The sequence below is a fragment of the Myotis myotis genome, unplaced genomic scaffold (genome assembly GCF_014108235.1).
Source record: "Myotis myotis isolate mMyoMyo1 unplaced genomic scaffold, mMyoMyo1.p scaffold_m19_p_11, whole genome shotgun sequence".
NCBI classification, from domain to species: Eukaryota; Metazoa; Chordata; class Mammalia; order Chiroptera; family Vespertilionidae; genus Myotis; species Myotis myotis.
This window is the reverse complement of record NW_023416315.1, coordinates 27,161,348-27,173,766: the sequence shown is the minus strand read 5'-3', so window position 1 is coordinate 27,173,766 and position 12,419 is coordinate 27,161,348. Positions and strand designations below refer to the sequence as shown.

At 37.3% G+C, this 12,419-nt stretch overlaps 1 protein-coding gene across 1 annotated transcript in view; it reads left to right on the top strand.

The window, feature by feature from the left end:
• Nucleotides 1–12,419, top strand: part of HDAC9 (histone deacetylase 9) — an 828,595-nt gene that overhangs the window by 607,320 nt on the left and 208,856 nt on the right. Inside the window, exons 16-17 of the mRNA XM_036327963.1 lie at nucleotides 850–970; nucleotides 5,809–5,858. Coding sequence (XP_036183856.1) covers nucleotides 850–970; nucleotides 5,809–5,858 — 171 coding nt within the window. The remainder of the gene's footprint in view (nucleotides 1–849; nucleotides 971–5,808; nucleotides 5,859–12,419) is intronic.

The following is a 12,419-nucleotide window of genomic DNA, read 5'->3' as shown; positions in this document are numbered from 1 at the left end:
ATTAGACTCAACAGACATAAAGATACTCTGTCAATTTACTATAAAAGTTTCTAAATGTTTATACTTCGAATTCTATACAGACCTCATCAGACCATAAACAGTTTCTGAACTGCTACTGATCCCATAGGTCACACATTGGTCTAGATCAGGATGGGGAACCTCCAGCCTGGGCGCCTTATCATTTGGTCTGGCCCTGCCAAGGCAACAACAGGCAGAGCTCAAAATTCAATAAATCTAGGAGCTTTGTTCATAGAAACATAAATATATGATAAGTGAATTACATTAAGTGAATGATGTTATAAATATCCAAATGGCCTTTGGCAGAAAAAAGGTTCCCACCGCTGTCTAGATGAACACTACTATGAGGTGCACACATATGGAGGAGTGATCAGCATATTTGTTCTAAACAAATACATTGAAATGTATTGGTCTCACTTAAGTCCTTTAAGAAACAATAAGGAATTTGTTTCAACAAATGTTTTAGGTGAATGTAAAATAAGATGTTGATTAATTTACTTCTCAGCAAAACTACAGACCCTGTTTAATTTTAAGCTGATACTTTTGCAAAGAAGTTAGCTATTAATTTCTTTGTTAAAGTTTTTTTTTTATGCCAAAGAAGAATATGCTTTATGTCAGTTGCCCATTTAGGTACAAGCAGCCCATCGGTCCTGAACGTTGCCTACTCTCATTTTTCAAATATTATTATGGTACTTTACTAAGCAAATCAGTGTCACATTCCTTCATGAAGAAACTCAGCTCATTATTAATCATCTTAAATGTGGCTTGGGGCCTTATTTTCTTCGAAACGTTGTCAGTGGAGTACTGTAGGCTTCTGCTGTTTTCTTTCAGCGGATACAAGGTCGAAAAGCCAGCCTGGAGGAAATACAGCTTGTTCACTCTGCACATCACTCACTGCTGTATGGCACCAACCCCCTAGACGGACAGAAGCTGGACCCCAGGACGCTCCTAGGTCTGTATGGCCTCTCTTCTACTGAGAACAGCGCATTCCAGCACTATCATTAGTCAAGGCGGGAGTCAGTTCAAAATACTTGGCAAGCAGTGCTCTTTGGAATGAGTGAGTCCCTTACAATAAGCCAATGCAGATGAAGAAGGATCTTGCATTAGAAAAAATGACCATGCCAGTTCCATGATGTTAACATTTAAATTCATGTTTATTTGAATAGCTTTTCTCCACTGCATTTTAGCATACAGGAATAAATGCACAGTTGAGTTTGTTTGCTTACACTTTTAAACCAAAAGAAGAGAGGTTTTCACAATCTTTATGCAAATTTATCTTCACCTTTTCCATTTGTTTTGTGTCATTCAGTTCTTTTTCTCTGTGACCTTAACAGACAGAGGGCACAGTACAACTTCTTTTAGGTGAAAACTCCTTAGTGCTATGCCTAGAATATGGCATTTTATAGTTAGATTGCATTTTAAAACTTGATATAATCTTTTTAATGTCTTCACTGTAGAATTAAACAGTAAAGTAAGTGGCAGAAGTAGAAAACTAATAAACATAATTTTTAGTTAACATATTATTTTTCAAACTTCTGCCATCAGATTTTAAAATAAAATGAATGTTGAACAGGGTTATATAAATGAACAATAGAAGTAATAGATTTGGAAAAAGTTCAATACAGAACCTTATTTTAGCTGAAACAATTCTATTAGTAAGTTTATTAACAACCTTTTATGGTGGAATAACAATACATAACATAGCTATACATACCAAAAGGATATTTTAAAAACAACTTTAACTTAAAAAAAGGTATTGCAGGGCGCTTTTTTTTGTCCCCTTCTTTCAATAAAACCTATTGTGTCAATTCCAAATTATTGGACTCTCTCACCTAATTCAATATTTCAAAATGATTTTATATTAACTGGTCCTAAAGAATTCAAAAGCAAATATTTGGCATGCAGTAGGCAGGTATCCCTCACCTTATGAAGTAAAGGAAAATGAGTTAGTGTGTGTATGCCTACATGCATTCAGGGGAGGTACTGGAAGAAACTGACAGAAAGGGGAACACATGAAAATTATTCAGTGTTTGCACTAGCCGGTTTGGCTCACTGGATAAAGCATCGGCCTGGGGACTGAAGAGTCCCAGGTTCGATTCCGGTCAGGGGCATGTACCTTGGTTGCAGGAGGCAGCTGATTGATGCTTCTTTCTCATCGATGTTTCTAACACTCTATCCCTCTCCCTTCCTCTCTGTAAAAAATCAATAAAATATATTTTAAAAAGAAAGTTATTCAGTGTTTTAGCAAACATTATTAAAATTTGATGATGAGAAACAATTCATATAGAATTAAATCTATATGTTAATAGAAAGACGAATAAGTCAATCTGAACATATGTACTCTGTATTTTTTTCCTTCTGTTGAAGGAAGGAATCTCTGCATGTAAAGTACTTCATTTACTGTAGATACTACATAATAAATGTCTTATTTTTACATGAATTAATAATCTAACACAATTTACCCAAAGATGAAGTTAACCACACATTACCGTTCATGGTTTTATGAGTTCAAAATACTCACACACTTAAAGATAGGAAGCTATGTTCATTTTTATTTATTTATTTATTTTTTGGTTAATCCTCTTCTGAGGATATTTTTCCATTGATTTTTTTTTAAGGGAGAGTGGAAGAGAGAGAGGGGAAGACAGAGAGAGACAATTGATGTGAGAGAAACACATCGATTGGTTGCACAAGCCCCAACCAGGGCCTGGACCGAGGTGGAGCCTGCAACCAAGGTACATGCCCTTGACTGGAATCTAACCCAGGACCCTTTGGTCTGCAGGCCAGTGCTCTATCCATTGAGCCAAACCGGCTAGGGCAATTTTGATTATTTTTAATTAAGAGAAAATAAGTAGCACCCCCCCCCCATTTTTTTTTTTTTTTTTTTTTAGTATGGTCTTAAACCATAAATCATTATAGATATAGGACTAAATATTTTGGATTTATTTGGGAAGAACTTACACGTAGGTGTTTGAGAGATATTTCAAAACAACAATTTCCTACATTTTAAGAGAAAAGACATGTTTGTGAAAGAAATGAAGTTTAAATTTTGATGAGCTAGAACTGTTTACTTATGAAACATGGCAATGCCATCATTTTTTTTTTTCAAACGAAATTTGTCACTTGAACAAAACTGATTTTCTCAAAATATTCAAGATAAATGTCATTTAAAAATTTGATGGTTTAAAAAGGAATTCCAATGTATAATTTAGACCTCTGGCAACTCTTTTCATGTATGTATGCGATGAAACACTGAGTATCAATAACTTAATTTTTAAAGTTTAAATCCCAATAATCTGGCCACTTATCTCATTAGGTTTGAGTATTTAATGTGAGATATAAAATTGAAGATTTTAGGGTTAGCTTTGGGTATACATGTGGAGTTAGTTCCACAGGCACCTCTCAGCGCTTAGTGCAACAATTGCAATATTAGGTATAGGCCACATGAGTAGATATAAACAAGGACATTGCATTGCTTAGTCTTGATGTCAAGCATGAAATTGTGCGTTGATACCACTTCTGAACTACTTCACTATCTCATGTGAGTCTAGAGATAGACACAGCACGTTTTCCTCCAATCAAGTTCAAAGTGAAGAATTCCATTGTGTTTTTAAGTTTAACTTTTCATACTTTTTTGTTCTTTATAAAATTTGAATTCTCATGGCTTATTTTTTATTTTTATCTAAAAAAACCAGACTGCCATGTATAAGTATAGAGATGTAGAACCATCAAGATATTTCTCTTTCTTTTTCCCTTTCTTTCACTCCTGTATATTCCTCTTCTTCCCCCATTCCCTCCCAATGCAGAGTGGGGGTGGTGAGGTGGGGAGAACTTGTCAGTGTGCACACACATTGAATTTAAATTCATTCCATTTATGAAATTTCCGAGTTGAATTGATAATACTACTCTTCCTAGTTACCTTCCAGAGTTAGGGGGATTTAAATAAGAGGAGTTCATTATGACCAGACCTATCAGTCTTTGTATCTTGAAAGATATCTATAGATTATAAAATAATTAGATTTGAAAACATGCACCATTTATCTCTTTAAATACTCTAGACCCAGTAAGGTAGCACTTTAAAAAAATTCTCTCCAACCATTTCTGGTACGAGGTTTTCCTTAGCATTAATATTCCTGTCGTTCTTACTACCAGTTTTCATAATCCCGTGGCTAGCCAGATCTCAGTTCATGGGGATGGCAACATAACATTATTTTTAAAAATGCCAGTCAATTAAAATTTTTACACACCACTAAATTTAAATTATTTGGTTTTTTTGTATTATGTAAACATTACTAAATACAATTCTCCTTAAGCAGCTTAACATTTATTCTCGTTATTTTCTTTGAGTTTACATAAATTTTTAAAAATTACTTTATTGCATTGTAATATTAACTTTATTCCTTTTAATTATGGAATGAAGAGTTCAGACATTAAATATACAATATTATATATTTTAATTTCACATATGACATGTGAATGCATCCTTGCAAAATATTCAATAATATAGAAATATCTTTGTTATGAGCAACAACTTAAGTAAACTTTATCCCTCCCCAAGCTATTCATAAATTTTTTATATATCTTTTACTGATGTCAGCATTTCAGGTTTAATATGTTTTTATGACTTGTTTTCTATTGCTTATTTTTTTTCATGAATACCCTTATATATAATGAGGTGTATCATTTTTTTTCATTTGTACTTAAAATTTTGTTTATCATTTTCCATCTGGTAGCTATTGCGTTTGAAAATATCAACTCATGAAATTTCTTGTTTTCAAAAATCAAATATTTTCTGTGACATTAAAATCTATTTAGACTTTTATTGACACGGCATGTGAATTCCACCACAAGCCTGTTTTCATTTTTCATTATTATTTCGTTGATCATCAATAGAACAAATGAATTGAGAAAGGTGAAATGGAAGTTTGAGCCTCTTTCTACCACTAATCTCCTGAGTGACTCATCTGAGTCACTTCAGAGCCATTTGACTATGACAAGGAAATTCCTACTCCTTTCCCTCTAATTATTTTGCAAGGCAGATTTTAGCCTAAGAAATTTAGGAGTAGTTATTTTTGTTTTCTCTACTCATGAACTAGATAATGTAGAAAATAAAAATGCAGATAACCAAAAGGATCAAAATGCCTTAAAGTATTAATACTAAGAGACAGTGACAAGTAAGATTTTGGCATATATTTTAGAGAAGATATATTATTGTATTATATAGATCCCTAAATAGTATTAACCTCATTGCAGTGTTTTGTAACTTGTTTGTTTGAAAACTTATAAATATTGGAGAGGCTAAGTATACTTAGTCGTAACTATGTCTGAAATAGAAATTTAAATCTGTATTTTTAATAGATGTTTTAATATTTGAAACATTAAAAAATGGATGTCTTTCATAAATACTGGCTTGTAAAGCCGCATTAGAGGAATATACTCAGTGAACAGCTGAGTTATTCATAGTAAGGTATAAACTTAAAAATTTTGTGGTGCATTGTAAAATGTGTGGGGCAGTTAAAACAAACCTTAAGACTCAAGTTTCATAGGTATTTGTTCATGTGGGGCAGTAGACGCTACATGTAATATTTTTATTTATTTGCTGTGCGCTTTTACCTATCTAAAATTCAATCGGTTTCCTCCTGAGTTAAATGATAAATACCATGTGACATAATACCATGTATTAATAAACACATAAAAAATTATAACTTAGCAGTTAGAAATATTAAAAATTAATATTTAAAGACTATATATTCCCAACTTATATTTTTTTCATATCTTCTTGCTATATAGGTGATGCCTCTCAAAAGTATTTTTCTTCATTACCTTGTGGTGGACTTGGGGTAAGTATGAGTTTGTTCACTGCTCTTAAATAACAAGTTTCCAAAAATATCTCCTTTGATTTATCTATTCAATTATGTTTAAGGCTGTTTTTCAGTAGAACTTACACTAAACTGCATGACTAGCTCCATAATTTCTAGGGCTCCGTGCCAAATGAAAATACAGATCCCCCTGTTCAATAACTAATAATGCAAGATGGCAACAGTAGAGAATTAACCAGTGTAGGCCCCTCTTGCTGTAGGGCCCTGTGTGACTGCACAGGTCACTGCTCACAAAGCTGGCTTTGCTAGGCTTTTCTATACCTGGGGAAGAGGTAGTATGAGAGGGTACAATTTCGTAGCAGAATTCAGTTTGCAATGCAGTCACACTGAATATGCAGATACATTATTTATATTCCTGATGAAAATGGCATAACCCTCACAAAGTGCTTGGAATTGTGGGACATTATGCTTGTGAACCTCCGGGGGCCATTTTTGTCTTCAATAATTAACAATGTTTTTGACCCAGGATATTTATAACACCTTGCAGGGACAAAGTTGTTTGAATCCAGCAACATATGAAGAAAAATGTCTACATTCTGTGGATGATTAGAACATACCCAATGGTCTGCAATCTATTTAAAGTTAACCCTTACCATTAATAGACCCACATCCTGTAGAGCTGAGTGCTAAGTCATGCTGGGACAACATATACTAGACCAGGTGTAAGGACTAAGGAGTTTAATTCAACTAGGTTTCTTGGATATGGAAGGGAAAGAACAAAACTAGTCTTTTGTATGCCATGTATTAGGCTATAACTAAATTTTATACAGGGAATCCCCATGTATTTTCAGGAAATTCTTTCATTTTAGTGATGTTAGATTTATCCAGGATAATCTTTCTAGTCCTTTACCTGTGATTCTGCCCTCTAGAAATAAGAATGGAAACTACAACGAACAACGGATAGGACTTTACAGTTTCTCATGTACAACAGAGGTCATAACAACTTGGTAAAATAGTCATGATTATTAGCACCATTTTGCAAATGAGAACCTGAAGTGTCAGAGAAGTGAGGTTATTTTCCTGAAGCCACACAGTACAGGGGGAAAACTGGGAAGTATGAGGTGGATGGGAAAGTCCAAGTGGAAGAGTTCCAAAAGAGCATTTTAGGTGCTTCCATGGCTTCCATATTGAACAGGCTAGCCACAGCCCCTGGAGCCAGCAGAGCAGCCACATGGCTGGTGTGGGTGAGGTCCCCTCTGTGGCAGCTCACCAGTGAGCTTGGCTTTTTGACCCCCAGCACAAGACAATCACCACCCCATATGTGTCCTCGCTAAGTTTTAGCAAGCCTCCTGTGAAGCTAGGAGCTTGCAAATTATTCTAGAAAGCAGAGGACAAACTGCTTTGTACCATGAGGTTCATTGGCTTTGAGATTATTTTCTAACATCCCAAGTGACCATCTTATGAGAATGGCTGGTTACCTGCAAACGAGGCAAAGAAAGAAACAAAGCTAAGGATGACTTGTGGGTCTGGTGATGGTGAGGAAATCAAAACTGTTGAAAGAGTGGTGGTCCCCATACCCCCACTCCTTTACAAGTACCTTTATCCCAGGACCCAGAGCTTAAATGAGGACAGCTCCCCAGGATCCACCTCCCAAGTCTGAACGGGGCTGTGCCTATAACTCACTATCCCTTGAACACAAAGTTCCTTCCTCTACTCTGCTGCACTAAACCCATAGCAAGGTAACTTCTTATCTTGAGCCAGAACTGCTCTAGTAAACTCTTAGATGTGCCCAGTGAATGAACAGTGCCTGTCACTTCTGACAGTGGGTGTCACAGAATAGGTCCTTAGTAAGGTCCTCAGTCCTAATTCAGATGGTGTCAGTGCTGGTGGGAAAGTGTAGCTTGAGCAGAGGCAGGAGAAGGCAGGAGAAGTTTGCCTGCATTAATACTGGAAAGGGCTATAGAGAGTTACCTCTGTTTATCAAATTGGCCTATAGGTCTCTGGTGGTGAGTTTGTAGGTCTGTGTGTGTGTGTGTGTGTACACAAGCTTGTCCTGTTTATGTACCAGGGAACTCATTGGATTCAGTCTTCCTGTGGTTGTTTTTTTTTCTTTCAGAAATTAAATTGTGTTCTTATACTTGAAGGTACCATATTGCCCCCTAATATCTTTGGTTTTGATTTAAGTCCTAAGAGAGACTCTGGATCCTCTGGATTTGTACTGGTCTCCGTTTTTACCTCTCAGACAGTTCTAGACATACTCTGTATATGAAAGATACCCAGTATGAACTTGGTGTGGCCCAACTTGGCATGATAGGGGCACCCTAGTGAGCTTGGAAACCACTAAAATGGCTTTTTTCTTAGGCCATCGTTCTGCTTCAGATTATCTAATGAACCCACTGGTTTAAATTCTAAAATACTTAAATGCTCCCCAACTGTTAAATAAATTCCAGTTACCTTTCTACTAGATGGGTTTATTACATACTTACTGAATGCTGATGATTAGATGGCTTTTGAGGAGACTACCTGAAACTTTATGAAATCTTTCCCTAAAATTCCATGTGACAAGTCAGCAGTGTTGTTCAGGCAGCTCAGTGGGTGAGTGGTATACAATGTACTTTAAAGTATGCCCTCCTGAGTTGCATTTTGAGCAACAACCTCAAGGTTTCTGAATTCTTTTGTGTTTGGTTTTCATGTTGTTTAGTTACTATGGCATGACTCATTTCTGATGACTGTGTGATTGCACTACAAGAAAATGCGCCGTTGAAATGAGCCTTGTACCAAATCCCAGGACTTGGTCGGAGTATAGTGAAACCGATAATTAAGGGACTCCGGAAACAAAAGCCAACGCAGGACCATTTTAGTTCTCACTCCTCAGGGTATACATATCACCAAAAATAGTGATCATTTTCCTGGCCATCTGACCTGCTGCTGTGTGAAGAAATCTTGAAGTCATTTCTCAGCCTTATTTTTCCCTCTTCACTTGATAGGCCACAAAGAAAAAAAAAAAAGAAAAGAAAAAGAAAAACCCACAAAAGCAAGGACGAGCAGGCTTTTATGATAATGTCGTCATCAGCTCCCAGCTTCAAACGCTTCTGCGGCTTTTGAGTTGTCATTTATAACTTGGAACTGAATCGACCCATAATTCCCCTGATACACTTAGAGAAATTGATAACAGACTCCGCACTTCTTTTATGGCTCGGAGGAGGCAACTCCAATCACATCACTATTGGCAGGCAATATTATTTTTTGACATGGTTGTAAAAGTATAAAGGGGCTTATGGCATTTGTTTAGATGAGGAATGGGCTCTCAAGCTGTGCTGGGGTTTACAGGACCAGATTAGTGAGAAGCAAAGGGAATATGATGTTTGCAAACAGGATATGATTTTATATATAAGTTTGGGTTTCATGCTCTGGTCCCTGGGGAAAGCCCTGCAGACAGCAGAGAATTCCACTTTCATCCTACGACAGACAAGCTCCCAGTGCCAAAAGGCAGACACAGCACAGTGGTCAGTGGGCAGCGTCAGACCCTTGATTGGAGGAGGAGGAGCTGTGGAAGAGGCAGAGTAATTCCCTAGGAGGAATGAGGAATTGCAGAGCCTGGGCAGAATCCCGGCCAGCCTAACTGGTCAAAGATGTGCCAAAAATGAGGCTCCGTGAGTTTAATCAAGGCGCTTTCTCCAGCAGCAGCGCGGTCGGACTGGGAACAGGAAGCCGGCTTTTTACTGCAAACTTTTACTCGGCCCGTATTCTATCTGATTGCACCTCGCTCTGACACACTGTGGGGGTTAGGGATGTCATTTTTCTGTGATTTGGGAGGGGGAGATGGGGAGAAGAATTAGGTGATTGTGGGGAGGTAATTTAAGGCTCATTTCAATTGCTCTGAGGTTTTCAGCAGACGTTTCAGCCGTATACTAACTACACTCACTGTACAGGAGGCAGGTTTGGATGAAATAGCTCAAATTTTCTTTCATTCTGTCAGGTTTAAAATGTAAGCTCTCCCATCTGATATATACAATTTACGTATGTGGAAATATGATATATGTACATATATTTATTCAAAAGAAAATTCTGTTATTTTACATTACATTTATATGTTCACATTATTTTTCCATTTAATATACCACATTGGTCCTCCACGTTTATTCTCCCCAATAACGGTAAAAAGAAAAAGTCCAGTGATCAGCCTTTCAAAAGACTGCTTTAATTTTTCTCTATTGTATTATAATATCAGGAAAGAATTTATTTTATTTTTTAATACATTTTTATTGATTTAGAAAGGAAGGGAGAGGGAGAGAGAGATAGAAACATCAATGATGAGAGAGAATCATTGATCGAGCCCGCAACCCGGGTATGTGCCCTGACTGGAATCAAACCGTGACCTCCTGGTTCATAGGTCAACACTCAACCACTGAGCCACGCCAGCTGGGTGGGAATGATTTATCTTACGACCAAATCTACGATTATATAGTTGAATTGAATGTAACAGATAGGTTTGGTTAGGACACATTTCTCCTGCTATTTAGAGTGGTTGTTTTTGGTGTTTTTTTTAAAACAAAATTAGTATTTTATTTTATTTTATTTATTTATTTATTTTGTTAATCATCACCCAAGGATATGTTTTCATTGATTCCTAGAGAGAGTGAAGGGAAGGGAAGAAGGGAGAGAGAGAGAGAGAGAAAGAGGAGAGGGGAGGGGAGGGGAGGGGAGGAGGAGAGGAGAGGAGAGGAAGAGAAAGAGAAACATTGATGTGAGAGAAACACATCGATTGGTTGCCTCTGGCATGCACCCCTACTGGGACCTGGGATTGAACCTGCAACGCAGGTATGAGTCCTTCACTGGAAATAGAACCCAAGACCCTGTGGTGCACAGGCCAGCGCTCTAACCACTGAGCAACACTGGCCAGGTCAACAAAATTAGTAATTTAGAAGGCATACCATATGCCATCATAAGAGGAGTGAAAGGGCACGAAAAATAAGATAAGACTTGTTGTCAATGGTTTACCAAAGTGCAGGAATGAGATAAGGAATAAGACGAGTTGCTCAGAGCCTTTTCATTGGGCTGATTTGGATAAATGCTGTGCTGTGGGGGCACAAAGGATGAGACTTCCAGAACAGAAGAGAGGTGTGAGGGTTACTCAAGCAGGCATAAGCAAAACTGTTAAGAAACAGCTAGGCATGAATGTGTTTGTGTATTGCAAGGGGCAGTTACGAGTGAGGGTCAGGGAGAGTCATCCAAGTAGTAACTGTTCAGGTTATAACAACACACCATATTTTTGACATTTGCACCAAGCCATTGCCGATTAATATGGCTAATTTTTCTGCATAAAAACCTAAATCAAAACCTATGCTTATGCCAAAATTGGGATGTTCCTAAAGTTTTGATAATGACTCAGAGACCCCTGCCTTTTATCCTAAGTGTGTGCATCTCGTGTTATTCTGCCCGGTTATCCTGAGCACGCACAGCGCTTTTTGTTGTGTCCACAGGAGAGGAGGGGGTCACATCTGTTTCTCACGTGCTGTAATCAGGATAATGTTGATTTCCTTCGTATTAATGTGCAGCTCGGCCCTGGCTTGCAATCAGTACTTCATTTCCTCCACTGCTGTTATCAAAGATCCATCACAGTCCTCTTCCCTCCAGCACAATAAGAGGATCCACCCTGATTTGGAATCTCTCTTTTCCTCATCTCCCCTTCCTAATTGTATTTGGGTTTTCATTAGTTTTCAAACATGATGCAAATGACACCAGCAGGAACAACCCCGGGCACCTGGGAAAAGGAAAACAGATAAGCCGCCTTAATGAAAGTATTTGAAAAGATTTTTATTTGTGCTGTGGATTCCGCAAAAAGATCATGTTGCGCCAGAGTGGGAAACTAGAGTACAAAATACTATGCAAGCCAGGGAATTCCTGCTAAGTGACAAAGGAAGTTTCCAGTATTGCATAGTGTATGCTCCCACAGAGATAAACATATGCACATTACTCTGTGTTTACTAGAAGATGTAAAATTTCATAGAGTCTTTAAGTGTCTGATGCCCATTGCAGAAGAGAGGAAAATTAGAAATGAAAACCTTCACATCCTCCCTAATTCACGTAGCTGTAGCGTCCCATCGGCGATGAAATTCCTTTAGTTGCTTTGACAGTATGGCTGAGGACAACTGGACGCATTTTGAAATTTTATCTTCATTTCCTTTTTAAAGTAAACCTCAGTATAGCAAAGGTATTAAAATTCTTCTCTTTTCAAAATGAAATCATCGTCAAAGCTTTACCCATGTGTCTTTTATATTCTTGGTGGCACTACAATGTCTATGGAAAATTGTATGTGCAACTATATCAACCAAATGATTCAGTAGCAGGGAAGAAAACATATATCCTTTTTTTTATATATCCTTTCTAAAATAATTTTTTGCTCTATCATTTTCCTGTTCTATAATAATGTTCTCCATTTGCCTATGTGTCTTGATGATAAGCATCGAGACAAGAAGAAATTGCTCCTTAGATTCTGTAGTTGCTGAAGGTAAATGGATTGGAGAAAGTTAAGCTTCTGCCTAACTCAGGAAACCTATGGTTCTATGAAACAAAAACTCT